The 27,984-nt window shown below is 41.4% G+C and overlaps 2 protein-coding genes across 2 annotated transcripts; both read right to left on the reverse strand.

Annotated features, from left to right (window-relative positions):
• Nucleotides 1–10,244: 10,244 nt before the first annotated feature.
• On the reverse strand, nucleotides 10,245–13,134 carry C13H15orf40 (chromosome 13 C15orf40 homolog). The gene is made up of 4 exons (XM_053954723.1): nucleotides 12,996–13,134; nucleotides 12,789–12,915; nucleotides 11,856–11,983; nucleotides 10,245–11,004 (listed from the first exon to the last, which is right to left on the reverse strand). The coding sequence occupies exons 1-4, from the start codon at nucleotides 13,065–13,067 to the stop codon at nucleotides 10,912–10,914; spliced, it is 420 nt and encodes a 139-aa protein (XP_053810698.1). The 5' UTR covers nucleotides 13,068–13,134; the 3' UTR covers nucleotides 10,245–10,911.
• Nucleotides 13,135–13,844: 710 nt separating this feature from the next.
• BTBD1 (BTB domain containing 1) lies at nucleotides 13,845–26,693 on the reverse strand. Its single transcript, XM_053954722.1, has 8 exons — nucleotides 26,299–26,693; nucleotides 21,370–21,526; nucleotides 21,022–21,127; nucleotides 19,421–19,618; nucleotides 18,981–19,173; nucleotides 18,409–18,496; nucleotides 15,613–15,759; nucleotides 13,845–14,728 (listed from the first exon to the last, which is right to left on the reverse strand). The coding sequence occupies exons 1-8, from the start codon at nucleotides 26,691–26,693 to the stop codon at nucleotides 14,570–14,572; spliced, it is 1,443 nt and encodes a 480-aa protein (XP_053810697.1). The 3' UTR covers nucleotides 13,845–14,569.
• Between the last annotated feature and the right edge of the window lie 1,291 nt (nucleotides 26,694–27,984).

Genomic DNA, 27,984 nt, shown 5'->3' on the forward strand with positions numbered 1-27,984 from the left:
CCACTTTTGCTGCACACAATGCACACAACAGTGCCAGGAACATGGGCTGATGAACAGCTTCTGTCTCTTTCATCACACTTCCCATACTACATTTGAAAAGGTGGAAACCTGTCCCTAACCATGCCACCCAAGACATGGCTCAGAAAACCTTCTGAGATCTTCACATTTTTTACTACTAGTATAGAAACTTCCAGTATTCCCTCTGAAAGCTGCTCTTTGAACCCCTAGAGCTCATTGCCAATTCCTTCTCTCAACAATAGCTTAAGCCTGAGAGCTCTTCACCCACTACACTGTTTATCATCAGCTATGGATTGGTTATTTTGGGACAGCTTCATTGTGGAACAGTGTGTGGCAGTGACTTTGTAGTATTTTTGTCTGCGCCACTTGGGATAAAAGCAGCTTATTCAGAGATCCCAGCTGAGCTCAGGATCCTTACACCACCTACCAACATCTCTGTGGAGCACATTGCTTGCAAGAGACAAGAGGAGTTTAATATGACAATCTCAGTAAATTACACAAGAGTGCCTCAGTTTCAAAAGCTGAGAGGAGGTTATTAAACAAAGAAAATTACTGTAGGTAATAAAAATCACTGACACCTCACTGGGAGTTGCCTGGGTCAATACAGACAGGGGGGAGAACACTACAGACTTGAAAACAAGAAAAGGGTCAAAGAGCAGAATTTATTTGAATTCCTACGGATTAAGCTGCTAAATAAACCACATTTTTTCCTATGAGCATAACAGATATAAATATATAGGAGCAGTCAGTCCACTGCAGCATGCTGAGAGCCCAAACAAATGTTCTAACGCATGAAGGCTCTCGTGTGTGTAACATCTGCATCACAAGCGGCGTGGGGCAGCGCCTCGCTGGGGCTGCTGCTCCGTGGCACTGCCAGCCTGCAGGCAGAGCGGGGCCCTGCACGCTTTGCTCACAGGGCTGAGCATCTGCCAGCAGCTGACAAACTGCAGATTCCCATGCAGTAACAGCAGGGCCTTCTGTTTTAACTAGCGAAACACTATAGCAGAACCACTGATCTGTAGCTATGATTTTATTTAATTTGTTAAATTGTTTACTCTGTGTCCACATCTAACTCCATTTCCAAGTCAAATTAACATATCACTTCAGATTAGGATAAGCAATACATCCTGAATACTGATATAAGCCAGAATGTAATTACACTAAACTCAGTTTATAAATCTTCATTGACTCTTTGTCAGGAAACTTCACTATACACAGAAGGAAATAAAGGAATAAACCAAAGATCATATACTGAAGAAACTATTAAAATGGGTATTTTAATTCACATTTGTAACTTTCTAAGAGCTTTCAAATTTATATGGCTTTAAATAATAATGATTTTGACAAAAACTATTTTTTCCTCTGTGAAAGGTATTAACAAGAAATTGAAAAGCGCAAGGAAAATGAGGTTCCATTTTTCACATTTGTGATGAGCCTACTCTGACTGTGCAGTGGGAGAGGTATTTATCATGCATAGCCTGTCCTCCAGTTTGGACTGGAAGCACTGTGTGTTAGAGGATCATTAACCAGGGTCATGTACCTCATCTCTCCCTCACAAATGAACACTGTCAACACTGCAACAGCCACAGAGACACTGTATAATCAGGGCCCAATGTACACAGTGTGGCTCACACATGACAAAGCAGACAGACTAAACTGCACACAAGAAATCCGCTTTTCCCTGGAACACACTTGTCCCAAAGCAAGGGCAAGGCCATAGCCTCATAGCTGCTGCAAGGCTCCTTGGAGCTGGTCTAGCCTACATGCAAAGCACAGACCCTACACAGACACCTCTGGCCCTGAGGGATCCTGCCACCAAGAGGTATCACAAAATTCTGTTACCTGGCTTCCAGATGGACAATGTCCTTATCCCTTGGATTACACAAAGTTTCAAGCACGTGACAGGAGCTTTACTCTGTGAACACACTACGAAAGGAGACTGGAGACAAATACCATGTTGCACTGCCTTGTACAAATCACGGTGTAGGGAATGAGTATGGTTTCATGGAGCAAAGATGTGGGTCATGGAGCCATGTCACATACTGCTTTCACATCCACACACTCCAAGAAAACATTGGCTGCATAGATTTACAAAGCAATCAGATTGCATGGTGAGAGGTATAGAAGCATATGGAAGAATTGTTGTCTTCACACTAATATTCCTGTCTCTGAGCTCTAAATGCAGTACTCTCTGACCACTACTGCACTGCTAAAATTACAGGAAACTAATTATTGAAACTGAATTAATGTCTGTTAAGTTTTTCCCACACAATCCTGTCTCTTACAGGGCACTCTTAAACCCTACTATTCTGGAAATCATTTTAGGTTCCTCTTTTTGCCATAAAAGAGAGGAATGCAATGCAGTACTGAAGAAAACAGTAAGACTTTAATCACCTTCCAGGAGTCTCATGATCCACTCTTAACTCTTTTTCCATTACTATTTAATGGTATTATAATTACTGTTATTCTCCAGTGTCCAGAATAATCACAAAACAAATACAACCTTGATTATGCTCATATTATTTTTTATATTACAGGGGCAACAAGAGATTTTGAGCTTTACCAAAGGAACAGAGGAATGTGCATCTCCAAGAACTCCCACCTAATCTAGAATGAGAATTTGTAGGTTATTATAAACAGAAAAGACTGAAGAGAAGGGGCAAAACACAGAGGTTGTTTATATGCTCTTATTTTCTTACTGTAGAAGTCTGATATTTTTCTTTTGAAAAGATTCTTTTCTTCATGAAAATGGACACATAGTATAAGACATATAGGATAATCAGCAGTCCTACTCTCTACAATTGGCTCAAACCTTATTGTTTAGGACAAGTTCTTCTCTAAAACCCTTAAATATAGTTATCTCCTCTGCTGCCAATCCAACATTTGTGACAGCCCTGATAGCTTCTTCTCTGCTGCCAAACTTGCCTCCAGTCACACTTTTCTGTTGCAACTAAGAAGTCACAGATTTATTTCTCCTCTAAAACTGTGGGCTGTATTTATCCTCTAAATCTGAACAAGCATGTAGCAGTAGACCAAAGGCTCCTTTGTGGACAAAGCATATAATCTGGAAGACAGACAGGTGTCTCTTCTGCTTGATGCTGTTCACAGGCAGCAGAGCAAAGGAAAATAAGTGTTTGAGTCACTCTCTCACGCACTACACTATCAAGTGAGTCAGTTAATCAGAAAACCTGATTTAACCATTCTCAAGTGATTTCACTTAAACTGTGAAGTGTCATCCTCTTTTGGTATTTGCACTTTTTCCAGCAGTGACAATCCACGCAGCAGAGGGGCAGGTCTGAACTTCAGAAATGAAAGGTCTCGATGATGGGCATGAATTTATTCAAGTTAAAATTTATCTTTAATTAACATCTTTATACTTTCTTTTCTGACACAGAAGAGCATGGCTCATATTTTGAAATTTTTTAATGCAGTCCAGAGCTCTCTCCCCCTGCAGAGCCAGCTCACCATATCCACTAACCTGACTGAGCATTTCTGGCAGCAGCTCCTCCTGGTGCAAAAGGCTGGAGGCTGGGCTCCCAGGGCTCCCAACTCTGTGTCAGGTGAACCTGGGGGAGATCTCACAGCTTTGGACAAAGCTCTGTAGATAAGACAAGACCTGGGAGCTGCAGCTGGCCACCCCTGGTGTCAAGGAAATGTGCCAGCCTCTCACAGCAATTACAAAGTGTTAGCCCTTCCTTGCTGCAAGGGGTAATAGTTCAGCCACCAACACAAAAAAATATTAAGATGCAGCTGCCTTTGTTGAACCAATTTACCTAACTAAGATGGGAAGGCAGAATAGATGAACTACTTATGAGCAGCTGATCAACTTTTTTCATCTGAATTTGTATATTAGCCTACACAACTCTCAAAACAAACACATTAATAGATATTCTTTTTATATTTCACATCAGAGGCCCTCACATGAACCAATCATTTCAGAAGATTAATCTTTCCTGTTTGAAAATTTCAGATTGGCAGGACTCAGGAGTTACACTAAGAGGGCCATAGGTAATATTTTTTTACCACCTAGATTCACAGACTGCCAGCAAGAAATAACTGTGAAATTTATATTGCAAATTATTAGATTTACAGTCTTTGAAGACCTGACAGATTTTTTTCCCCATTCTGACTTGAGTGCTAAACAGCAGAGGAGGTGCTATAAAACATCAAGAGACTATCACACCCTCTAGTCTGTGTATCTTCTTTCCCAGCAGAGTTTAGAAGGACATGCAGGACAAGCCTGCAAAGTCCATAAGCCAAGTAAAAGTGCTTCTAGCCCAATAAATTACCCTTCAACAAAATTATTCCATGCTTTCCCATCATGTTTTATTTTCTTTATTTTTTGATTTGAGAAGTTAATCTATTACACAAACCCAGGAGTGAAACAAATAAGGTCTGTTTCTTCAGATGGTCTTCAGATGGTTTCTTCAGAAGGTAACACTGGATAATCACAGGGCAAAGTCTAAAACTCAGCCTGAAAATCACTAAGTCTTGAAAATGAGCTAACAGGATTTACTTAAGTTTGGAAGTCCAAGTGTGTAAAACCTGAAGCACTTCACTAAATTCCTCCCCAGGTAAAAAGACCAAGTTGGTTCACTGAAGTGAGCAGGAATTATATGCAGCTGAAAAACCAAAGGTTTTCTATAGGTTTCCTTTGGAGGCCTACCTTACAGCAAGATCAGTGAAAAAACACCTTTCAAATTCAGATTTGCCACCCCCATAAAGCTGGCAGAACAGCTTATGGCATGCTCTGGTATCACACATTCTTTTTGTCTTTAAGTGCATAAAATGTATATCAACCCCTCCTCTGACAGGGTCACTTTACTTGTTTTTGTGTATTTAGGATTTATATACTTTTCAGACAACTAAAAGTAGTGTTTAATTAGATCTTACAACTTCTCTGCTTTTACACACACAGGTACTTGACTACTGAAAGACACACCTTGCCTCACATCCACAATTGAACTACAGCTATTGTCAAATTAATGTTTTCAGTTGTTCTATTTTTGCATTTATCTTCTGCCAGAAATATTGCCCGGCATGGTATTAAATAAAGGAAAAAATTTATTCCAGCTGATATGTCACAGCAATCAGAGCAAACAGAACTCATAGACTTTGAGAACATCATTATAAGCTGATCATCTTTTAAAAATATTTAACAAAAAGCTCCTGGGTCTGCTTTAGCAGCTGAACCTGAACTCAGTGAGGAAGTGACTGAACAGAATCAGACATTCTCATTAAGTAAAATTAGCCAAGTGCAATTTGCCTGGCTGGTTCCCTCTATGTATTAGCATTTATATTCAGTCAGTGATGAGCTTAATCAGGTTTTTGGAACAAAAAGGAAAAATCTCCTCAAAACCCATAAACCTATCAGGTTTATTAGTAGCAGTTTGCACTTCCATTGTAAAAAGGCAGTTAAGAAGCTGAAGAAAATTGCCTGTTCAGAAGTGTATCTGAGTAGCCACCAGCAATCTTTCCTCATAGCAGGAACATGACCTCACATACACGCTGGCTGATTGCTGTCAGATTTACTGGAGACAAAAGGAGACATTTCATTAAAGGGAAAATGCAAGAAGGCTACAAAGAGCTGCCACAAGGCCTCACGGGAAGGGACAGGTTTGCCCTCTGATTGCAAAGATTGTATCACAAGATCTTTTCCCTCCTTCCTCAATGAATCCATCTCTAAGGGCTGTCAGGCCCAAAAAACAGAAAAAGAAATGTGGTGGCATCTAAGGAGATAAGCATCAGCAACAATGCTGATGTGACAGACAGAGACCAGAAACAACCCCAGAGAGCCTGATCCTGCTGGAGGCCACTTACCTGCAACAGCAGCAGCAGAACTGAAGGTGAGAGGCTGCAAGAGCATCCAGATGTGGCAGGAAGGTGGCTGCTGGAGCTGACTGTGTGTGCTGATACTGCCATCAAATGTAACTCCACACCCCTTCTGAACATCAGAAAGGAAGCAAAGCACTTCATAGATTTTAAGACAAGCTATGGAAAATAGCACTGGTGAAAAAAAAAAAAGGTTCCACAGGAATGGCCTGTTTTATAAAATTTAACTTGGCAATGCCCCTGTCAGACAGCTGGGCATAAAGTATGTTAACACACACTGAGAGCTTTGAAATTTGTTATAAATTATGCCTCAGTGCATCCTGGTTTGCAAAGCATTACAGCAACAAAAGCCGGCCAAAGGAACAGCTTTTTTTTCAGCCCTTCCCACATGCACTGCACACTTATGAGGTATTAGGAAAAAAACAACTTAATGACAATCATCCCAGAATTATAGTTTGTAACTCTGGTTATTCTCTTAAGGCAGACAACTGCTTTATCTGAGCAGCATGAAATGAGGCTTTGACCCTCTGCTGTTTGTTCTATTTTCCTGGAGTCCATGGCTAACTGCTCTCTTTAAAGCATGTTTCTATAGTGACCAACTGCTGAATTGATAATATATTTCACTTTTCACCTGCCATACTTCAGATTTGGAAACTCAGAATGTTATTTAAACAATATTCCAAAAATTTACCCTCAGGCTGTAGTAAGAGATGGCACAATGGATACTTCCTCACTCTAACTTCCCCAGCTCTTGAAAGAACAAATAAATGCAGCATTTATAGATGAAAGAAAATTTATCACATCTCAGTAACAATTACTTGAGAAGCCAATATATAAGGGATCAGGAAGAAACAAATTCCCAACATCTCAGAGAAATACCAGACTCCTCCTTTCAGGCAAGCATTTCATTTCTTCATCAGCTTTTTTTATTGTGCCTCAGTTGTATTAAGAGCCCTTTGCCTCAAGTGCAGCCCCTTCCTAGAGAGTAACAACCAGGACAGCTTTGATAGGAGGATAGAGCATTGTGTCCCCCAAAGGAGATAGGGGAGCCCATTTTTAAATCCAGCAATATGGCAATGAATCATCCTCCCAAGACAAAGACTAAAACCTTAAGAGGGGAATACAGTAGGTAGAAGTAATGCAGAAACAATTAAATTTAAAAACTCAGCTGGTTCAAGTTTTACACATGCAAATAAGCATTATGAGAGGGGAAACAAGAATGAGGTGTGAAGTACTGAGTAGGAAGATCAGGTGTATTTATATTCCTGGAAGCTGGAAGATATTAAACTGTGCTTTCTGCTAAATTGCAGCTGCCAGTTATTGACAAAGTTGTCAATTATCCAAGATTATTTAGACCGATGATACCTGAAGAAATGAAGATTTAGAAACACTTGGGACTAAAAGGGGAGCTAGGAATGCACTGCAGATGATAAATGGAGTGGATTGAAAGAAAAAGAGCAAAGAGACAGTTTCAGAGGGTATAGTTACATATCCTTAATTAGCATATTACACTACTACAACGAAACCAACTTTCAAAGCTGGATTTTAGAAAATATATATAACTGAGTGGATGAAAGACTAAGACCCTTCTATGCCATAAGACTGGCATAGAATTTATTCAGATAACTTCTATTTTGCTAATATTTAAATAACTTAATTATACTTTAAAATTGCACTGACTGTGCAGGTCTGCAAGCAGTCAGATATTAAATCATCATTAGATGGATTTTACTGAAATTGGTCAGACCATGCATTAGGGAAAGATGACAGTGCTTGATTTCAATAGTTGAGTAATCATGTAGCTTAATGCACATTGATAAAGCAGGTACCAACAGGTAAAAGTTATGCAGCAACAGGCACAATGTTTTTAAATTGGTCCAGGAATAAGAATTTATTTTGAGCTGGATTTGTAAAGTGTCTTGAAATTCTTGGAAGAACTTCTTACAATATCACAAAGCTCTGCTCTATGAAAACATATTCTGCTGGAGTAAGGGATACTTGCTACCACAATTTTTTCAATAGAATGAAAGATATTTCACTGTGTTCATGAAGAGGCAGTTGGCAGGTTAGGATTTCAATGCAAGGCTTGCAGGAGCCAAGCCTAAATCACAGTTTTGGCATTGTTTGGTCACACAAGTTTCTTTGCTCTTCTCTACCTCTCTCGATATACAATGTGTCGCAGTTGAGATGGCCACAACACCCAGAGTATCATCATACTATTCCAGAAAGCTTCAACCATACACAGTAACACCTTACCACTTCAGAGGGCTGCAAGCATCAGCCCTTCTTGTTCTTTAGCCCAACCTTTCATACCCCCATGGTTCTTGCATTGCACCTGTGTGCCCTCTGTTCCCTTTGTGGTTGGTCAGTGCCCCTGGGCACTCCATGGCTCATTGCTGTCAGTGCTGCTCACCTGCTTCTCACAGCTGTGCCCACTGGGGATGAGGCTCAGCCACAGCCCCACTGCAATCCCCACAAACTGTGCCACAACACAGCCCCACTCCAATCCCCACAAACTGTGCCACAACACAGCCCCACTGCCAATCCCCACAAACTGTGCCACAACACAGCCCCACTGCCAATCCCCACAAACTGTGCCACAACACAGCCCCACTGCAATCCCCACAAACTGTGCCACAACACAGCCCCACTGCCAATCCCCACAAACTGTGCCACAACACAGCCCCACTGCCAATCCCCACAAACTGTGTGCCTACAGCAATGGACCAGCAGTTCCACCCTCCCAGGCATTTTACCAGGTTACATAAATTCACAACCATGGTATTAGGGATACAATTGATATAGGGATATACTGCACAAAAAACATTGACATAAGAGGCTGTCAGATATGACTCTATGATTCTATATGCAACACCCCAGTGTTACTTATGCAAACATTCCAAAATAATTTTGGTTACTCATATTACATAAATTGCACGTTCCTAGCATGTAAAGGCTTTATTTGCCATGCTATCAGGAATTCAAGTTACTTTCATTGATCAGGAAGAACAGATGCAGAATGGCAGCTGAAGGTGTTTAGGAAAGGTGAAGAAGCCATGGCAGAAGCCAGCAAAGCCGTGGCAGAACATGCTGACAAGGCAGAGAGGGCACTGAGAAATAAATTGGCTATTTTAGGTAATCATCACTGAAGATCAATGTACTTCAGACACTGTATCTGTCCACACAGCTCCTCCCTCAGTCTGTGTATGAAGTCACAGGGAAGTGTAATGGAATACATCATTTCAACAGAGTATATAAGCTTTTAAATAAACTTTATAATGGCTGTTGCAGCATCAAATTCCAAATGTAATTTATAAATACATAATTCCTCAGTCTTTTTATTGCTGTTTTCTACTTATCATAAGAAGTTTAGGAAATAAAAGGAAAAACCCCCAACAACAAACCACTAACACTTCATCTTGGTTTGCTTTGCCTTAATTATTCTGCAAGACATGGCACCCCTCTGCTGGGCAAGAGCAGATCTAGCAGCAGGGAGGGGTGAACTAAAACTGATGGAACAGTAAAATAAAATCAGCCTGTGCAGACTGAAAAGACAAGTAAGGAAAGAGGACTGAGGCAGTGTATGGCTGCCCAAATGCCAGAGAAAATCAGGGGCTCAGGTGTGAACCATTAAACAAACAGAATTCAGAATTTAGACTTATTTCTCCAGAAAGTAACATTTTTCATAACATCTTTAAAATTAGTCACCTTGAAGGAACTGCCATCTTGACAAACACCAGTTCTTTAACCCCAAAAGCAACCGTTGCAATATTTAGAAAACAGGACACTGAAAGAGTTCCCTAAAGTGAAAAACTTTTACCCATGAAAAAGCTGAATTATGAGCTATGAAGCCTGTATTGCATCAATCTGGCAATGCATCTGCATAAATGCTTATGCACTCATAACACTGTTTTCCAGGACAATGTATGACAAACCTTAAGCAAACCTTCAGAATAGTTTATCTTTTTTCCTTTAGCAATTATTTTAATTTTAACATGACAACCATAGGACAAATACAAGACAATTTCAGAGATCAGCAGTGATGCAGAGGAAAAAACAAAGTCCTACCAGAACCATGTGTGGTATCACATCTTTGAGAAATGTCAGTTAAATCTTCCTCTGACCTCTGAAGCATGATAAATAGAGAAAATAAAGAGAGCCTTTTTCTCATCAGCCTTGAAACTGGAGTATAGTTGCCCATTTTGTTTCAGACTTCCTGTTTTGTTCTGCTCTACAAATGACTCAGCTCCGTTCTCTAGGGGTTGCATTACTACTCATTTTTAGACCAAGGAAAGATTATAAAAAAAGGCTGTTTCAAAGTAGCATTCTATGAAGACATTTCTAGGAAACAACTCTTTTCTTTGTTAAAAATATAAACACAAACAAAAGCTTGATTATATTTTTGCCCCTTTTATTAAAAACAGTCATTACAGGTGACATACAATTGGCAAAGATATATATGACCAAATCTCTACTTTTAAGGAAACTATTTACAGACTATTACAAAGTGACCCCACGTGTGCAATGACCGGGTTCTGCATTGGTTTTACAGACTGAAAACTTCAACAGCACACTGGCTTCAAAAGACATTTATTTTAGATATCTGTAAGTGCCCACAGTGAAAAGCTGCACACAGTACCTGCTGTGAGATATCAGAGAGAACAGTCTCTTTTTATGTCTCTGCCATCCAGATTTGTCCTTTTGTACCAGTTCCCACATGGAATGCTGTCACTCCAAGCTTCTCACTTTGTTAACCAACGTTTGCTCCACTAAAAAAAATATTTCCTAAACCATTTGTTTAGGGACCAGGAAAGAGGAAAAATCTTACCTACAGGAAACCAGAGCAGAAGGAAGTCTGTAGTGACAGAAGCAGATACAGAGTCTCAGTTTTCTAACCAAACCTACAGAAAAACTTCAATTGTACAGCAGCTATATTAACAAGGGGAGGGGAAAGAAGTATCTTCCTGTAGTCATTACCCACACTTGCAACAGCACTGCATTAAGTAAGAAAGAATATCATATACCAAGATGCTTTTTCCTATTTCCTGCTCTTGTTTTAGGTCAACTGGAAGCTTCTTTTTTCAGTTTTTCTAAAATCTCATCTGGTGTCGCTGATACTGAAATCTTCACCACTTTGTCACGTGATTTACCCCCCTGGTTTAGACAAACACAGAAAAAACCTATATTTCAGAGAATCACCCTTTAAGGTAAAAAAAACAGTGCTATTTATAAAATGCTGATAAACAAATTAAGCAGTTTGCCCATGATTCAGGAAAAACAAGACTTACATAGATTTGTTTCTACCTTTTCAAAAGACATTTCCTTGGTCATCTTATCCTTTACCACTACTCTTTAAAAGACTTCTCTGTAACACTCAATTAAACCAACAGATAAAAATAAAAAGCACCATTTTTCATTGTGCTCTTGTGCTTATAAACTATAAATGGAAATGGCTGGAAAGACTGACTCGAAGTAAAATGAATTAATAAAACAAATTATTTATTCAGTGCAATGAATAAAACAAAGAGTTTCTGCTCACCAAAGTCAAGACATGTAAATTCTAATACAGAGAAACTCTTGAGGCCCAGCTACAACCCAAGGGCTTACATATGCTCTTGCTTATGTGTGACAGTTAAATGTTAGAATGAAATACAGAAGTTGTTAAAAAAAAGTGAAAAGTTATTAATAAAATGAATATTCTCTGCAGAACACAAATTCTGTGAACTCGTTTGACATGAAAACAAGAGAATCTTGAAGAACACATGAACTACAGAGATTTGCAAAACATTATCATGATAACTCTTCTGGTTAAAAGATTTCAAGATCAGCCACAGTTCTTCCTACACTAAGTTTGTTCTCAGTGAATCCTTCCATTAACTCACCTAAATTTTTTTAAGTGTCTTTCAGACTGAACTTGGAGTAGCTCCCTGTACTCAATGTGTAAGTTTCAAAATCTTGAATTTCAACTGCAGTAGGGCAAAACTGAAAGGAAAGAAAGGAAATACCTTCTCTAAAATAACGTTGCTCTTCTTCACTTCAAGCACCTTAGAGAGGTAACGGCACAGCTCGGCATTTGCCTCCCCTTCTGATGGAGGTGCAGCAATAGCTACACCTACTGCCTCAGCCGTCACATCTATAGCAAATAGTTGGAGGATTTTATGCTTAAAATATTCAAAACATCACACCACAGTTTGCTAAAAATGAATGTTTATGCTTTCAAAAGCATTTAAGTTTAAAACCGAGTAAATGTATAGATTAGCAGGTGATGGCATTTTCACATTTCATGAATTCCCTTGACTGTCGGCCAGTACAATCAAATATAAACTCCTGACAAGACAAGCAGTGAAGCCGTCATGCTGTAGCAGGGTGCAGTCATGAGTTACCAGCCTTCTCACAACGGGGGCACCGCTCTGAGCTCCCCTCAATGCCCGTTCTTGTGCAGGTGTTGTCCTGCTTGGCATCACATAACACGACTCAAATCAGGTTACCCCCGCCCCTGCCCCAAAAGCTGCTTGTTAAATCAGTCTGCTCAGAGAGTTACACTGTCAGTAAATTCCCAGTAAATTCCAAAGGGGCCTGAACACCGCCACAGCCCGTGGGTATCGCACACACGGGGGATGTCAAAGCAGTCCCAATGCATGCAGGCGCAAGCACAGGGCTGTAGAGGGCGAACATGTTTTATTAGATCCAACTTTTATGATTCTAATAAAGCCGCATAGACCCTTGAAGCACAGCCTGCACGAAACCACAGAGGCCAAACGGAAGGACTTAGGATCAGGATTTACCCTGTGCTCACCGCGCCACCCAGCGCTACACAGGGGGGAAGCGAACGAGCTACTCCAGGAGAGCCGAACTCCTCGCTTCAGTTTCCGGGGGGGATTTTGCGCGCTCCCTCCCTCCGCCCCTGTTCCTCAGGGTGCCCCGGCCCACAGACCCACCTGTGACGGCGCTGCAGCGGGCGCCGGGCTTGGCGCGCACCGCCACCCTCACGGAGCCGCCGCCCGCCGCCACCACCGGTCCCGCGGCGGCGCCCGGCTCCGCGGGGCCCTTGGCGGCCGCTTTTCCCTAAAACAGAGGAACAGACGCGGTCACCGCGGGCACCACCCGCCCCTGCCCCCCCTTCCCTCTCCTGGCCCTGCCCGCACCTTCCCGGGCATGGCCCCGCCGCTCCGCACCGGCGCCGCCCGCACCCGCAGGAACCCAGCGAGGCTCGGCATGGCCGGGGCGGCCCTTCCGGCAACCGCGCCGGGCCCGCCCCGAGCGTCTGCGCGCTCCGCACGGCCCGGCTGGGCCGGCGCTGTGCCCGCCGCGGCTGCCCCGACACGGCCGAGCCCCGTGCCCGCCGCGGCTGCCCCGACACGGCCGAGCCCCGTGCCCGCAGCGGCTCCTCCGGCACGGCCGAGCCCCGTGCCCGCAGCGGTTCCTCCCGCACGGCCGAGCCCCGTGCCCGCAGCGGCTCCTCCGGCACGGCCGAGCCCCGTGCCCGCAGCGGTTCCTCCCGCACGGCCGAGCCCCGTGCCCGCAGCGGCTGCCCCGACACGGCCGAGCCCCGTGCCCGCAGCGGCTCCTCCGGCACGGCCGGGCCGGCCCCCATCCCCATCTCGGAACAGCGCCGCGCCCAGGGACAGGAGAGCGCTGGCGGAGTGTGCACAGAGCAGGACGTTTGACAGACACTTGTTCTACACACAGCCTTTGGACACCCCAAACCTGCGTGACCTCCCCCTTAAGAAAGGAAATTTTCTTATTTTTTCTTCTGCATGCTCAAATTTTAGTATAACGTGAGGGAGGGTACTGGTCTTTGTACACCAAGCCATTCTGTTACTACACGGTACAGACTGCAAAGCACTGAATACTATATACATACAGCAATAGCAACAAGTTATTGTATGCAATCTGCAAAACTCGTTGCACACCAATAATCCTTAGGTTTATACTAATTTTTTTTTAGTACTAGAATATCCAATGATAAAATAACATCATTACAAGTCTCAGTCTCATTTTCACATTATACATTTTTTATAGGCACATATGTATATATACAGTGGCTATTTGCATAACCAGTTCTATATTCCAAAACAGCCCTTCTGAATTAAGAGAGATTCTGGAAAGATCTGTTTCTTGCTGAATTTGACTTAATATTTATTTCTTCAGTGCAGCTGCAGATGTTCTCTGCAGTGCAAAGTCCATTAATTCTCCATGGCTCTTGGAAAAAGTCAAGATGATGGCAATATGAATGCAGCTTTGCTGACGTACTTAAAAAAAATACAGTAGCAATCCATGTCCATAGGGTCAATCCAAGGTCATTTTGGAAAGAAGTGCAAGATAGGACTACAGCAGCAGCTTTACTGTCTTTTAAGGACAGATTGGAGAAAACATACACAAGTTGTTCATAACAAGTAATAATTTTCCAGTTCAAAAAATGAATTTTACTACATGAGAAACAATGGGGTGAAAACACAAAGTAATTAACCACAAGGTACTACTTAAAACAAACTTTTCAATACACAGAGTACTTATTCCATTAACATTTCGTTTAGAGGAAAAGCTAAATTACAATTAACCAATAACGATGCAGGAAAAAAATAGCTTTTCTGGTACCCCTCAAACAAATTTGTTTTGTTTTTACACAATAAAGTAATTTAACAGAATTTTTTAACTGCTGCCAATGGTGAGCTGAAGTCCACCGATACACCAACACATACCAGATCATCATTTGAAACTAAGTATAAAATATTATTTCCGGTATCTGTCCATCTTCTATTGATGTACCATTGTTGTTACCTGGTGAACTATAAAAGACAAAGCATGTTTTGCTAGCAGTAGGAGATTCGTGGATCACTTTCTTCAAACCTTTTGTTCCATAGTGGGAATCAGGACCCTGAAAAACATCACAAGAGATTAGCAACACAATGGAAGTGGGCAAGACCCAAAAATTGCTGATGGTCAAACACAACTGACTTGGGCTATTTTAGTAGTATAAAATTTCTCTATGCATATTATATAAATGATATAAAAAATCACAGGCAACAGAAGCCAGGGCCCTATGTCTAAATAACAAAAATATGTTTCTCTGACAGCAGACTTAAACCAGTTGATTTTATCCAACTAGTAATGAATACATTCTAGTATTTCTCCTTATCACACAGGTTGTCTGTATTTTTACTTCGTTCCCTGCCTCAGCTGATTTTAATGTACAGTATTTTTTCCAACCTACTAAACTCTAATTTCTGTATAGGAAATTATATTTAGAATAATATTAAAAATTTTTTGAGAAATAAATTTGTCCACAACACTAAGAGAAGACTTTCTGAGAACAAGTCATTATTGCCTACTATTTCAGCACCAGTATATAAAAAGAGATGGAAAAAAAAAAGCTGTTTTCTAGAATTTAGCTAGTGGTTAGAATATCCTTGATGAAAGAAATCAAACTTAAGTTTTGAAAGAGAGCTGCCAGATTAAGTTTTCTAGATAGAGTTTTTTTTTCCCCACACAGAACCAGTGACATCCATTAGAACTATTTTAACTCCTACATCAAAGCAAAAAAGTGGGAAGGCACAAAGGATCCAGTTTTGAATTCCATGCTGTGGCCCGGAAGAGATGTAACAGTCTTACAAATTACAGTAGAGTTCTATTATGTCCTTCTTTAGCTCTAAAATTAAAATAAATTCAATATCTAGAAGACACTTTCCCATCAGAAGACTGATAAAAGAATAACTCTTGCATCAAAGGAACACTTTCTTCTGTCCTGTTAGACAATCTTACTTTCAAGGTTGCACAAGCTGTGTAGCAAACCGTGGGCAGAATCTCTATGGGCTCCTTGAACATAACTCTGAAGGTACTGGCTGTTCCGTCGCAGCTAAATCCAGTGTCGTTCTGTCCCAGCGTCTGATTCTTCTCATAATCAATTATCTGGACAAAAGCATGAACACTGTAGTTTTATGTTTACAGGCGTGAGAAAGGCTCTGATTGTATGCACATGAGAAGGTTACAAGCAAATACTTGCCTACCCCACCCAGCCTAACTGCAAGGACAGTGCAATCTCAGCTGGAAAGGAGCTGCGATTTCCTGATACCACTGGAGCTGACGCAGCAGCTCGGAACGATGGCTCGCGAGTTTTACACGGGCTCTGGGCACTGCTCCAGCCAGGTTAAAGTCTGTGCTTGGAGAGGGAGAACAGCTCTCACACCTTCAGCTTCTGACCTTCATATACAACATCTAATCTTGTGCTTAGATTTGCTGATCTCTGCACACCTTCACAGCCCACATAAGGGAATCTCATTTGCTGCCTGTGGCTAGTTTAGAAAACAAGTTTTTACAGATAATGTAGGCAGTCAATGACACCTTCATAATGGAAAACAAAAACTTGTGCTATTAAGTTTTATACAGTATTTATTCTGCCTTCAATTTCAGTGGCAAGTAAGAATCACTAACTCCAACATAGCAATAGCAGATTCCTTCCCATTTTGGATTGCAATCCTGATCCATGCTCTTCTTCTACTCTTGCAGAAGTTGGATGTCAGAGCTTTAGAGCAGAGCACTTCTTGTGATTACTACACTAGGAAGAAGCCTATCAGTTTTAACAGTTTCTTTTTAACTTGCCATATAACTTTCACTATTACCCATGCATGAGATTAAGCTTTATTCTAGGCAAAGTGTACTGTAGTTTTTTCCCCAGCCACAATCAATAGAAATATGAACAATTATAATGCTGAAGACTTAAGCCCTTTTCACATAACAGATGTATTTGCAGTATACATTATCGCTATTTTAAAGCAAGTTTTAAATGTTTAACTCTCTGAAGCTCTGCTAGTATTGATGCAGAGCCAAGAAGAAAGCTAGAGGCACAAGACTTAAATAATCGTCTGAAAAGATTGTCACAAAAAAGTTTCAGATTCATCACTTATTAGGGATACTTCCAGGGTAAAGAGAACCTATATAAGATGGATGGCCTTAATATGAACCACAAAGGTTTATTTAGTCTTTCAGTTTGAATTGGGAGGATTTTTTTCAAGTGAATCTTCCAATCATTCCCACTTAATATGCACTGGTTTGCATTGAAAAAAAAATCAAAATTCTTTTCAGATTAAATAAATCCAGCAAACATCCTGAAGGAACACACTGAATGCTTTCATCTGCTAACAAGAATTCAGCTGAGAGATTCAAAAAAGAGTTTATGTGAAGTAAAAATCCCCAGGTATGTTTAGTATAGCTGCTAGGTTCCCAAGATCAACTCCTTTGTTCTAAAGGTCCTGCCTAGTGCACTATGCTACTCATCTACATGGATGGATGGTTTGACCAAACCAAACTAAAGATACTTCAAATAAAGGAATTTGCAAGTGAGTTTTTAAAGTGAGGAATGTAGAAAAACCAAATTCCTTCAAAATGTCATTCTATGTATATTCTGTTTGGAACATCATTAAGAAGAAAGGCACATTTTTTCCTTAGGAGACAGACACAAAATCCCTCAGAGTAGTCAGATAATAATAATCATCAAATAGGAAGCAGAAGACAATTTGTCATTTAAACAGAATGGCCATTAATGAACTGAAACAGCAATTCCAGCACATGCTGGAAATCTAGAAAGATAGGGACAATAGAATTTCTGCTCCTATATGAAGTCACAGACTATTTATTTCACAAAATTTCTCATGCACCTAATAAATCAATGTGACATTATAGTACCATAAACAAAACAAATCTCTACAAGAAAAAGAATTCAAATAGACTGAAATTCCACATTCAAAAAGGAAAGAAAATATACAGTGCTGGATCAGTACTACTAGAAGACAATCCTGACCACAACATGCTAAGGGATCTAACAGGCAAGAGCAGGAAATACAATTTTAGTGGTGTCTTCAATTGCCTGCTGGGACCAGGCAAGGGTCACATCAGGACATGAAGCAGGGGGACATTTTTAGATACTATCACTGGCCACTTCATGAGCCTGCTAACCAATTGCTCAGCAGGAAGAAATGCAACCCTTGATTTGGTACTGAGTGATGAGCAGGATCAGATTCAAAATTTCATAATGGAAACACTATGTAACAGTGTCCATAATATACTGAGAGTCAACACTCCCATATGAACAACAAAAGCAAATCCCCCACAGCTGTGCTAAATTTCAAAAAGAGAAAAATGAGGAATCTTGTTCAAAAGAAACTAAAAGGAACAATTACAAAAATCAAATCTCTATAAGAAGCATGCAGGCTACTGAAGGACATAACACAAACCAAGTACAATACCAGTACATATTTTCTATTAGGAAAGGCTTGAGAAAAGGGGAAAAAAGCTGGATGTAGGGAAACACCTACACTGAAAATGATTGAAGGACAGGAGAATACAGGAGAATACAGGAGAAAGGGAGCAGAGTTCCATAGTGTTCTTCTTTTGCCCAGTCACCCACTTATACCCACTTGTGACAAACCACAGCTTAGACTCCTGGCCTATCAATTGCTCCCTCCCAAATATAGACCAAACCTTTTGCAAGTGCTGCAAGTGGAGCTTCCTTTTGCAAGTTCCTATAAGTGTACAAGCCCATTTAAACATAATATACTGTACCTGTATATTAACTTGATAGTCTGTGGGTCCATGGATAGATCCATATAATCCAAATCCCACTATAGAAATTCTTCTGTTAACTGTGAACCTGGTAAGACACAAGAAAGCAATTAAAACAACTGAGAATGGCATTGCATTTTTTAATAGCATTTTTAATTTAGATTTCAATACTAAGAAAACTGCTTTACCAGCTTTATAGGTTAAAGCTTTGCTAATTCCTCAAGATATTCAGCATTAATAAACAAAACAGAACCAAATTATTTTCAAAATATCTCCAAAAATATTCAAAAATATTCAAAAATCTCCAAAATAAAAACAGATCAAGACTTGGTATTTCAAAAAGAAATATACAGATAACACTCAATCATTCTAGAATGCACCCAATCCTCCTTAAACTCATTCTTGTTTTTATTTCATGTGTGTAATAGCTAAAAAAAAAAGGAAACTATCAAATGTGTGCAACAGAGCCAGCATGTTTGATACTGTATCTTATACAAAAAAGTCAAAGTTGAATGATTTGTTCCCTTTCTCCCCACACATTTCTGTCTCTCCTTCAGTTTCTCAAGTCCTACCTGATCCGGTCGCTTGTTCCGCTGTAGCCCCAGCGACTCTCCACCTGCTGGAACCTGTTAATGCTGCATTCTTTTCCTCTAAGGCAACACCTTGGTCGGTCAATATAATCTACTTTAGGTTTAGGATTGACAGTAAAGTGCAGAAAGAGATTTACTACTTCCCTATCCGACAAGATTCCAGACTGAGCAGGGCCTGTGAAAACATAAAACTTCTAAAATGATTTGAAGGATTTCTCCAGCTGTTGTATTTAAACCACACATATTCACAAACTGAAGACAACAATATCTTCCAATGGCCAGAGCCATAATCTGCAGAAGGTTTTGCTTTCATTTGTGCATCACAACTGTTATTAGTACAATATTAATACCAACTGTTAAACACAGTTGAACAGCACTGAGAGAAGGTCTCAGTGAGTAAGACAAAGAACTCCAAAACTCACCGGCTGCAAACTCTTCAATAGTCATTAACGGGAAACGGATTAAGGAAAGAGCTCTTCCAAGGACTTTTTGTTTGTTCCCGAATGTCACAGGCAGCTGTTGTCTTTGACACTCTGCTTCTGCCCAGCGAACAACAGCTCCAAAGAGCCTACTTTCTCGAATACTGAGAGTGTCCCTTTCTAGGACTGCACATAATGTATCTAAAGAAAAAAATGTTAGCAGCTTTACATCAGTTTTCATCCAAGCCAGTAATAGTGCTACATTATGAAAGCTTAAAATAGTAATTACACACTAAGAACATTCATAACAAGACTATTAGCTTTGTCTTATTATTATAAGTGTATATATATTACACATAATTTATCTTGCATAAAAAGTAATCTCGCAATGATACATAGATTTCAAACTAAAAGTTAATTTTCCTACTATGAAGACAGGATATGAGTTTTCTTCTTGATTCCTAAAAGTGTAACTAATCTCTGCAGTGATAACAAATATCCTGAAGAATTTCCATTGCTAGGGCAAGATCAAAACTGAAAGTGACCAAACAGTGAATGCACACTACTAAAAATCCAGGTTACTCATGATGACAGTGTCATATTCTCATCTGGGCAGCCACCTGCCCATCTGGATCAACTATAGCCACAAGCAGCAGTGGTACACAAAAACCAGTTTAAAGATACATGAAAGTCATTTAAGCATTGACATATTTGCTATCCACAAAGCCTGATGGTGAAACACAAGATCTGAGGCAAGGCACATGTTTAAAAAACAACTTATCCTGTATTTATTACTCCTTCTGGCCTTCTCTGAATAACAGGTATGCACAAAGTATCAATGAATACAAGTCAAAAAATAAAGGAGTTTCTATAGTCTGAATCTTCTGTCTTTGGGAATTTTTATCTGCTTTGAATTTAAGTAAGGCATGTTTGCAGTTATAGAAAATAGCATATTGGAATTTCAAAACAGATTGAGACTTACCAAGACTAAAGCTTGCTCAGTCTGAGTACAAATCCTACTGAACATGAGCTAACAATGGCTTTAAAATTTCTTTATGCAGTGAAACACTTTCCTTCAGTCTGAATTTTTCCCACAATCTAGCTGAATTGGAGTAAAACCTTAGATACATATAGTAGCAATGAAATTGAGTAAGTAAATTTACAACTGCTAGCTTTTGATAGAAGATTAAACAGAGAAACTAGCAGTTAATGTATTCATTTTTTAAAGCAGATTTCATTAATTGTACCTGATCTGTGCAACTTTGAACAGATAAATACCATGTGGCAACAAAACAGTATGATTCCTGTTGCACATGACAAGCAGATATGGATGCCTCAAGCATGAGGCACAACCCTCAGCAAGTGAAAGCTTTGACTTCAATGAAGTGTGGTGTCACCACAGTGGGAGCCCTGGGACACCACCACTACTCAAATGGGGACACAGTGCAGTGCAAGCCAGCTCAGGAGTGAAGCTCAAAGGAAAACACTGCAGGGGTGGATGGCCAAGAAGGGAAGAAGTGCTTGGGACTCTGCACACTCAGATGGGGGAAGGAACTATCCTGGGGCATTGCCATTTCATGCTTAGGACACACAGAGTAACTTACCTATGTCGATATCTGTAAAGCCTTCTGCACTTATGGCATCCATAGTGCTTTTGTCTATTGTGTCCAGACAAAGACTAGCAAGCTGAGGTTCATCAAACAAACGAGCCTGGAAAGATAAATAAATACCTCTTAAGCATAAAGCTGACAAACTCCTGATCTTAAAAAGCAAGCATTTTACCTCTAGTATAGACATAAATTGAAATAAGTTGATTTGTCTAAGTACTCTTTGTGTCTATACCTTAAAGAGCACTGAAAATCTCAAAGGAGTACATAATTAAGAAGAATTAGTAATTTCCCTCCAACTGGGAATTCTTCTAGTAAATCAAAACTAAGCTTAAATTTACCTACTTGAGTAAGCAGCATAAAGGCATTATCTGCTCGGAGATGCTTTGTTAGGAAATCCACACAATGTGCTTCCAGGGCAGGGACTGCATACTTTTTAGCAGTGTATAAAGTAGTCATGACTGTTTCTGGACCAATTTGAACTTCATCTGAATAAAGAAACCTATAAATCAATACACAAATACAGATCATAAAAACGTATCTTTAGAGGGGCAGCCAAACACAACAGTCTCTTTGCATTTAGAAAACAGGCCAAAGATTTGCACTGTGAGTAGTACAACAGCTGACCTCATAGCATCTTTATAAATAAAGAAGGTAAGTTAAAAGGTTCAGGAAAGACTATTATGTTAGCCTAATGCATACATTTGTTTTAAATATGTATTACTCCCTAGGACTGATCTGGCTGTACTAGTTATACATAGCTCCCCAACTGTAAACAACAGCTGAGCTGCAGAATTACTTAACCTACAAATGCATGCTCTCAGTTCATCAGGAAAACATCAATGCACAATCCACTATGGCTGTACGCCTGAAGTTCATTTACTGACAGTGCACACTGGCTTCCCCTCCATGAGGGAGCAGTGTTAAGGACTTAGATTGTGAGAACATCTTATGTCAAAGTTACCCCTCTGTAGTATTCAGAGGGGAAAGAGTATATTCTAGCACATGACCTTGACTCTTCTACTCCTGCCACACTCTGGCTTGTCTTCACTGCCTGAGGCAAGAAGATCGGTTGAGATTTTAGCATAAACTGTGAACCACAATATAGGAGCCACCACCAATACCAAGAAAAAAAAAAACCTGTTTCCTGAGCAGTTGTTGTCTTTTTAAAAATAACTTTTCTTAGAGGTGACATTTAAGATAAGTTTAGCAAAATTTCATCAGCCTTTCAGATAACAATCAAGAATAGTCTGTGATTTACAAAAATACTTTTGTCCCCAACACATATAGGTAATTAAATATAATAAACCAGGGCATACTAGCAAATGTAAGAATTCTACAATGAAAACCAAGTCTTTCCTTAATATTTCTTAATATTTGTTGTTCAGAACATCCTGGAAATGAGTGACACACAGAGACAGAAGGTGTGTTTAGAAGGGTTTTTAAATGTAGCAATCAGCAGTTTGTATCTAACAAGAGAAACTGGTAAAAATAAGACTAGTTAAACTTCCTTGCAACATAGAGAAATTAGAGAAGTAATATAAATCCAGAATTAAAGTTTCAACCGAAGTTCTTCACTGTTTATATTTCCTATATTCCAAGAAAACTCTAATTCTCAGTAGTTGCTAGCACACAAACATTAAATTTCCTGTTACAATACAGGTACATATTTACCATTAAAAGATTCCAGTCTACTCAAACAGCCAGCTTGCACATCACTTTGGAGATGTGAATGATGCTCTAGATTAAGTTCTTTAATTGAACAATATTAAAATTGAACAATATTTAGGAAGAATTAATTTAATTAAATGCTTTTTTTTAAGTAGGCGTTTCATACAGTTCGATTAGAACTGATTTATGAAAGTTATGAACTATTATTACCTGTTGATGAAAACAATGGGCTGACTTGCTCATCACAACTGCTGACAAATTTACTTTTAAGAAATAAATATTTCACAGGTACACTTTTACATACTAAGTTGACAAGCTCTTCATTAAAGCACTAGAACAGTGCATTTTGGTTCTAAGATCTAAAATAATCAGTTTAGAATGCCATAACTTTTGTTGTATGACTTTATAGGAGCTTAGAGTCCAAATCATGTAAAAGTTGATTAACAGGCTGTAAAAAAAGCAATACTGCCATGCAAACTACAGTATGCATTTTACCTGACAGAAAAAAAAGAAATCCTGAATTGGAACATGATTTTGGTTTTATTCCTTAAGTGAATCCAATCTGAAGCCAATGAAGTGACACATCAGAGGGGCTCATCTGGCTTGTTTCACTTTCTGCTATACCTTCCAAAGAAACAGGGTGCAGTCCTAGGTGTGTCTTCCCTCTACAAATCCCCTGCTCATATTGCCAAGAGCTGTGTCTGTGTTACCTCTCCCCTCTGTGGCACGCCTGAACTAGCACAGCTTTGTGTTTACAGCACGGCTCCTCCTCCACTTAACTCAGTGGGACTGATAATCGCTTCTCCTTCCCCCTTGCCTTCTTCCCTCCTCTCTTTCCCTTTGAGACAGAAACAACCTAATTTTATTGGCATCCAGGATGAGGGAAAGGAAAGCTGGGGGGTGTATGTGCATAGTGGAAGAACATTTTTAGTGACCAGAACAGACAATTTTTCCAATTGACCAGTCAATCATTCACTCTATATGAGCCTCTCGTACATGTTATGCTATTTTTCTTTACTCTCAGGTTAGCACTTCCTTCTCCCCTTGTGTGAGCATCCTCTCAGTAGCTGGAATGTTTTCACCATTATAAAAGCACACAGGAATCTTTTTTCAAGTTAGCCATAATTAGCCCTTTATTTACTGCTTGCCAAAATTCTCTGAAAAGATTTTGGGAAGACAGACTGTTAACTTGTGCCATATCATCACTTTCCTTTATTCTGTGATCAAAGGACAAGTTAGCTTATTGTAAAATATGAATGAAAATTAAAAGAAAAATCTTAGTAAAACCAGCAAAAAGAAACCATAAAGCAGAAACCTACTGAGACAACTTAAATTTTCTTGATCATTGCTATTCAATCTGTATTTAGAAACACACACACAAAAGTTGTTTCACTGGGAAGTAGATTCAAACTTGGTGACTTTGATATTATTTCAGCTCTTAAGGATTTATCTGTCAAACTACTTTATTTTTTTCATTAAAAAATCTTTTCCTTTAATTTACAAGTAGCATTTGCCGGTAAATCCTTATGAAACAAATAAACTGCAGACATGACTCAACAAATCACATGAGTAAATAAAATGGCAATGAGTTGAGGAACATTAAATAATTAGTAAATTATGTCTAGAAAGTTTTGCATTACTTAAACATTTCCTGTACTTGATGTTCATTTGCTATGTGTATTCAAAGATCCTGACTGAACTTTTTGGACAATATACCTCAAACTGGTATTTTCAAACATTAAGGAAATGTCCTGTGAAAGGTAACTATAATTTTCTGAGTGATTTACTAATGATAAGATAAAAGAGGCCAATGGTGCAAGGTATCATTCCTGCCTCTTTCAGTCAACACCAGGAAAAGACCCCATGTTGTTTCCATCATGGAAAAGGTCCAGTACTGGCACGTATTACAGAAGTTCTTCCTACAGATGTTTTTAACAAGGTATTGCAATGTATATGTATTTCAATATAAGCTCAAAGAAATACACATAGCATGGAAGAATGTCCTGAAGAGCTGGCACAGACAGCAAACCTGAGCTGTTTCAGCAGTCCACCACTGTGGTGATACTCAGACAAGACACAAGCACGGTCCGTTCACTGACGCAAGTCCCCAGGCCATTACGCACTGGCAGCCCTACCAACACAGGATGCTTTTGTTTGCTTCTAACAACATCTCTTCATTCATTCTTCAGTGTTCAAACACCATCCTTCTTATCTTTACTTAGAAATCTCTGCTGCTGTGTTTCAACTTTTATCCAGACAAACTTGTATTATTATACCCACTTTTCACTGCCCAGCATTTTTCCCACATATACAGACACGAACGTATACATGTGCACTGTCATTTACTTTCAACCTTCAGAACCAATTTGCTTGAAAGACACTTCCCACTACCTCTTGCTACTCTGCACAAAAAATCCACAAAGAACAGTTCATTTGCTAACAGCAACAGCAAGACATTGCTGCTCATGGGGGTTTTGTGCACATCACTTGCTTTATCTCCTGTGCCTGTGATTACCTGAGGACCAGGTGACGTCTAATTGTTCCTGTCTCTTAAGCCTCAGGAAAAGAAGAAAGTTGCCAAGACTTTGGAGTTTTTCCTATTACAAAAAAGCTTTGAGACACTACAGATGTATTTCCAGGCAATAATAGTACTTGTTTCCCAAATGTTCATTAGCGAGAACTGTTTTATATATTTTATGGTTTATATTTTTTGCCTAGCAGAGTGGTGTCTTTGATAAAAACCTTAAGTTTATGCAGTTTAGTTGTATTACCACACCACAGCCCAAGGTACAAATAAACTATTAGTAATTGTTCCTCTGAACACCATAAATTTTACTTGCCACTACACTGAGTAAAAAGAAATTACACGTAAACTCATCAGTTTTGTGAGCACACGAACTAGCAGATCCTACTCTGCCCAAATTAGAAATCACTAACACACTTTATATCCTTTCTGCTATCATTGCGCTCCCACTCAGATGGCCTGGAAGTAAAAATCAGCTGGTTACTGCCTTCTGCTGCATGTTCCCCCTCTGCCCAAGTACGATTACAATGGGCGTTATTATGGCAAAAAGACGTAACAACTTATTATCATCGCTGACAAAGAAAAGTGAACAGGAAGATGACTAAGACTTCAAAGTATCAAATGGCGTGGTGAAACGAAAAGCTTGGTACAACAGCCTCTGTCCCGGCTTAGTCACTATTAGAAAATGCCTGGATAGCTGCAACATCAAGGGGACCCAGTAATTCCCATCATTTCACTTTAACAAACCAAAACTCTTGAATCCAAGAGCCGAACGAGACACCCACCGAGTGCTTCCCTAAACGGACAGTCAGCTGCCAGGGAATTGGGGCACTTCTCTTGGGAAAACAGTGCAGGGTAAAGAGCAAGAAGGGACCAAAATACGTTGGAAGTGCGGTATGACCTTGCGTGGAGCCCACAAGGCATTTCCGCGCCTTCCCCGCTTCTCCCTCCAGGGACGGGCAGGAGGGACAGGCCGGGCTCTGAGGGGACAGGACCGGGAGGGGCCGCGGAGCGAGGAAAAGGCACCGGCGGCCAAGCGGAGCCCCCTCCGTGCGCGGCCGCCCCCGCCCCGCGCTGACCTGAGGAGCGCCAGGAAGGCGGCGGGCTCCACGTCGGGCAGCTCGATCTCGGCCGAGGTGGTGGCCATGCCGCCGTTGAACATCGCGTCGAACACGGCGCTGCCGGCCGCCAGCACGAACCGGTGGGCGGGGATGCGCTGCTGCCCGGGCCCGGGGGGCGCCGCCCCGCCGCCGCCGCCGCGGGCGCTGCCCTTGCCCACCACGAAGTGCACGTCGCTGAGGAGCTCGTTGGAGAAGAGGAAGGCGAAGCGCTCCCGCAGCGAGCCCTTGGTGGCCTGCCAGTTGTACAGCGGCTCCCGCTGCAACACCGCGCCGGCCTCGGCGGCGGCGACACCCGCGGCGGTGGCGGGCGGCGTCTCCGCGGGCGCCCCCGGGCCGCCCCCCGCGGCCGCCATCGCCCTCGGGGCCGCGCCGGGCCGGGCCGCGCCGGGCGCTCCGTCAGCACCGCCCCGGCGTCACCGCGGGCCCCGCCCCGCGCCGCGCACGCGCCGCTGCCCGCGCAGGCCCGGCCGGAGCCGCCGCCCGGCCTGAGCGGGGAGTGCCCGGGACCTGCCCCGGGACCTGCCCCGGGAGGTGCCCGGGACCTGCCCCGGGACTGCGCCGCTCGCCGGGCCCGTCAAGGCGTCCGGGACCGCCCGTGCACAGGGAATGCGCTTCCAGAGCCGCGGAGAGGAAGCGGACGGGCAGGGCACAGGGCGCCGCGGCAGGCACGGAACTGATAACGCTCCCCGTGGGAGTGAATAAATGGCAGCGATTGTGCTTAGGCACGTGAAATGCAAATTCATTGTCATAACGCCCGTTCCGCTGTGGTAACAGGGAGAGCAAGGGCTGGCGACCTGTTTTAAATATTTCTGAAGTGAAGTTGAAACATCTGCGGCTTTTAAGGCGCACACGCCTTACAGTCCTTCTGCACGTACTGGGTGTCTCGACGTTTGGTGTTTTAGCTTCCGAGGGGAGAAGTCGAAGCGGAGCGGGCGCTTGTGCCCCGCCGCCCCCGGGCAGCGCAGCGCCCTTGGAGCAGCGGTGCGGGCAGGCGGATTAACCCCTGCACTGTCGTGCTCGCTTTTAGCAGAGAAAGGGGAAAGGAATAAGAGGTGTCTGCGCTTTCCCAGTCCTGTCAAACCGCTGCGGAGGTGAGGCGATTCCTTTCGCCATCTGCTGGGGTTGTGCTGTAACCACAGCGGCGATTTCCACGGCGGCCCTGGGAGCTGTTTGTCACCGCTCCCGACTTGTCAGCATTTATGGAAGCGTGTGGCTAAAAGAGGAATAGAACATGTCACCGCTCTGCATTCAGGTTTATAATTAGGACAAAACTGAGACCAAGCAAATGTGGTCCGTTTCGCAGAACAAGTTTTTGAGAACCTCTAGCAAGATGGAAGCAATTTCAGCAGGGTAAACTATAGTGGGAAAGGGCACCAGAAGATATAGTGTACCAACCAGAAAGCAGCTATATTTTGCACAGAGGCTATATTTAAAAATAAAATCATACTGCTGACTTAGAAGAATGAAGGTATCATCTCTGCACTTTTCTTCTCCCAAGGTGGTCAAAGAAGGGAAGGAAGGGGAACCCCACATTCCCTTGATAGCTTAGGGACAGAGATGTGGAACACTGACACCTTGGGCACAAATGGATAATTTTCATTTAAATGGGACTTTTTTTTCTTCAGTGATGGGATGGCCTGGGTG

This window comes from Vidua chalybeata, chromosome 13 (genome assembly GCF_026979565.1).
Source record: "Vidua chalybeata isolate OUT-0048 chromosome 13, bVidCha1 merged haplotype, whole genome shotgun sequence".
NCBI lineage: Eukaryota > Metazoa > Chordata > Aves > Passeriformes > Viduidae > Vidua > Vidua chalybeata.

Excerpts from the sequence above, each read along its gene's own strand:
- BTBD1 (XM_053954722.1), bottom strand. The coding sequence starts at position 26,693 with ATGGCGGCCGCGGGGGGCGGCCCGGGGGCGCCCGCGGAGACGCCGCCC. Across the intron at positions 21,527-26,298 it reads GCCTTCCTGGCGCTCCTCAG|GTTTCTTTATTCAGATGAAG; the intron begins GTCAGCGCGGGG and ends ATTGATTTATAG. Across the intron at positions 21,128-21,369 it reads CCTTTATGCTGCTTACTCAA|GCTCGTTTGTTTGATGAACC; the intron begins GTAGGTAAATTT and ends TTATCTTTCCAG.
- C13H15orf40 (XM_053954723.1), bottom strand. The coding sequence starts at position 13,067 with ATGCCGAGCCTCGCTGGGTTCCTGCGGGTGCGGGCGGCGCCGGTGCGG. Across the intron at positions 12,916-12,995 it reads GCGGGGCCATGCCCGGGAAG|GGAAAAGCGGCCGCCAAGGG; the intron begins GTGCGGGCAGGG and ends CCTCTGTTTTAG. Across the intron at positions 11,984-12,788 it reads CCGCTGCAGCGCCGTCACAG|ATGTGACGGCTGAGGCAGTA; the intron begins GTGGGTCTGTGG and ends TATTTGCTATAG.